This window comes from Montipora foliosa, chromosome 2 (genome assembly GCF_036669935.1).
Source record: "Montipora foliosa isolate CH-2021 chromosome 2, ASM3666993v2, whole genome shotgun sequence".
NCBI lineage: Eukaryota > Metazoa > Cnidaria > Anthozoa > Scleractinia > Acroporidae > Montipora > Montipora foliosa.
Window position 1 is genome coordinate 38,627,943 of NC_090870.1, and position 1,878 is coordinate 38,629,820.

The 1,878-nt window shown below is 40.8% G+C and overlaps 1 protein-coding gene across 1 annotated transcript in view; it reads left to right on the forward strand.

Moving 5' to 3' along the window:
• Positions 1 to 231, forward strand: part of LOC137991626 (zinc metalloproteinase nas-15-like) — a 24,543-nt gene extending 24,312 nt beyond the window's left edge. The window contains exon 14 of the mRNA XM_068836682.1: positions 1 to 231. This exon is cut by the window's left edge and continues 70 nt beyond it. Coding sequence (XP_068692783.1) covers positions 1 to 160 — 160 coding nt within the window. The 3' untranslated portion in view covers positions 161 to 231.
• Positions 232 to 1,878: the final 1,647 nt, after the last annotated feature.

Here is a 1,878-nt window from a genome sequence, read left to right on the forward strand (position 1 = left end):
TGACAGCGGGGGTCCTTTCGTCTGCAGGGATAATGGTGGATTGTGGGTGCTTCAAGGTGCTGTAAGCTGGGGCTCAAGAGATTGTGACGCTTTCAAGAAGTACACGGTTTTTGCACGAGTTTCCGTCTTTAGAGAGTGGATAAACAAGTACATTGGATAGCAAAGTTGTTACCCGAGTGTGGATCGCATATGATTGATTGATGGTTGAAAAAAATATTAACTGAAAAAAATAAAGATTAATATTTGAAATTAGTACAGAAGATTTGTTTGTCCTGTTTTGTTTTTCATACTAATTTGAACATATTTGGAGCGTTTGCTCTAAGAGCAGTGCAGGTATGCTCATCTAGAGAACTCACGCATGGATACGTTAATTCAGTACAGTGGGTGCAAGTGAAGAATGAAAAGAAAAAGAAAATCCATTCACAGACGGACGAGATCGCAGTACTAGCATTTAATCGGCGGAGGCCAACAAGTTAGCTCTAAAGGGCCGAATATATAGGACAATGAAGAAAAAAAGTGATATATGTCTTCAATGCTTGTCCGCACAGTCAAGCAGGCAGGAGAAAATTTTGCCCCAATTCTACATAAGTAATACTGTAGTTCAAGGCAAAAGCGTCCAAACACATACGAGTATGAAGAATAGACGTGTATCTGTCCAGACAATAATCAAAAGGCCTAATATACCATGGTAGATTAAGAACCTTATTTAGCTCCCTCTTAAATGTCCGTATACCGTCGAGTGACCTAAGTTGAGCATCACTATTGTTCCACGCTTTGGTTGTCGATGGAAAAAGGGAATGTTTGAAAGGTTGTGTACGAGCTGAAAAGATAAAGAATTTCGGAGCAGACCTTAAGGAAAGTTGAGTTCGCTGGCGAACTCTGGTAGGCAATGGACCTCAGACTGTAGGAGGGAAGGAGTGCCGGAGATTATGATCAATCTTATAATAAAGCATTAATTTGTGAATCAAACGCCTAGCCCTCCGTGATTCCCTCCCAAACCCAAATGATTCAGTCAACAAGCGAGTCCTACTTGTGCCGTTAGCGACTTTACTTGCTTCATATTGGACAAATTCGTTAAGGTTGGGATTTTTCACTTGAAATGGTTCGAGTCTATAAGCTCTCAATGGACGATCTCACTCTCACCCTCCGAGGATTTATTTCTGTACTTTTCTGAAAAGTCAAACTGGGGCGAAATGAGACAAAATAAATACTAGGAAGTTATGGACTCTACATTTAGCTATTTGAGATCATACTCACAATTCTGTTTATCCTCTCCCTTTGCGTTTGTTGAACTTTTCAGTAGAGTATAATTGACGATAAACGTATTTCGAACTTGCTTACTGCGGTGCCGCTGCGGCTTGACCGCGTGTTCCCCTTTTTATGGGACTTCGTCGTCTCTTGGAAGTAATCGCGTCCCAGTCTTAATTCGTATTTCTTGCCCTACTCTGGCATAGGATGCAAAATAGTCGGTCTCAGAATATGAATACCCGTGCCAAATTACGTCACCATATTCCACAAGGGACCTCAGTAATAAGCGATTTGTATAATTTATGTTGGCTTAGATCTCTGAACTCTGAATTTAATGCCTTTGAGTAAATTCAATCACTTGCTGGCTTTCTGGTATAGTAAACATTGAAGATATGAGGTCGCCATGAAAGATTAGAACTCAACATTGTCCCTTGGTGGGTGGAGCAAGATACATTCTATGGTGATAGTATTATCATATAAGAAATTCAGATAGACTGGTTTAGTGCGCCGGTAACAGAGAATGTCAAGCTTGCGAATTTCAACTAAACCATTGTTTAATTTTGCAGTAGTCAGATCGGGAGTCTGATCGGGAGTTCCCACGACATCGTAAGTCGATCCGCATTTGGTAGA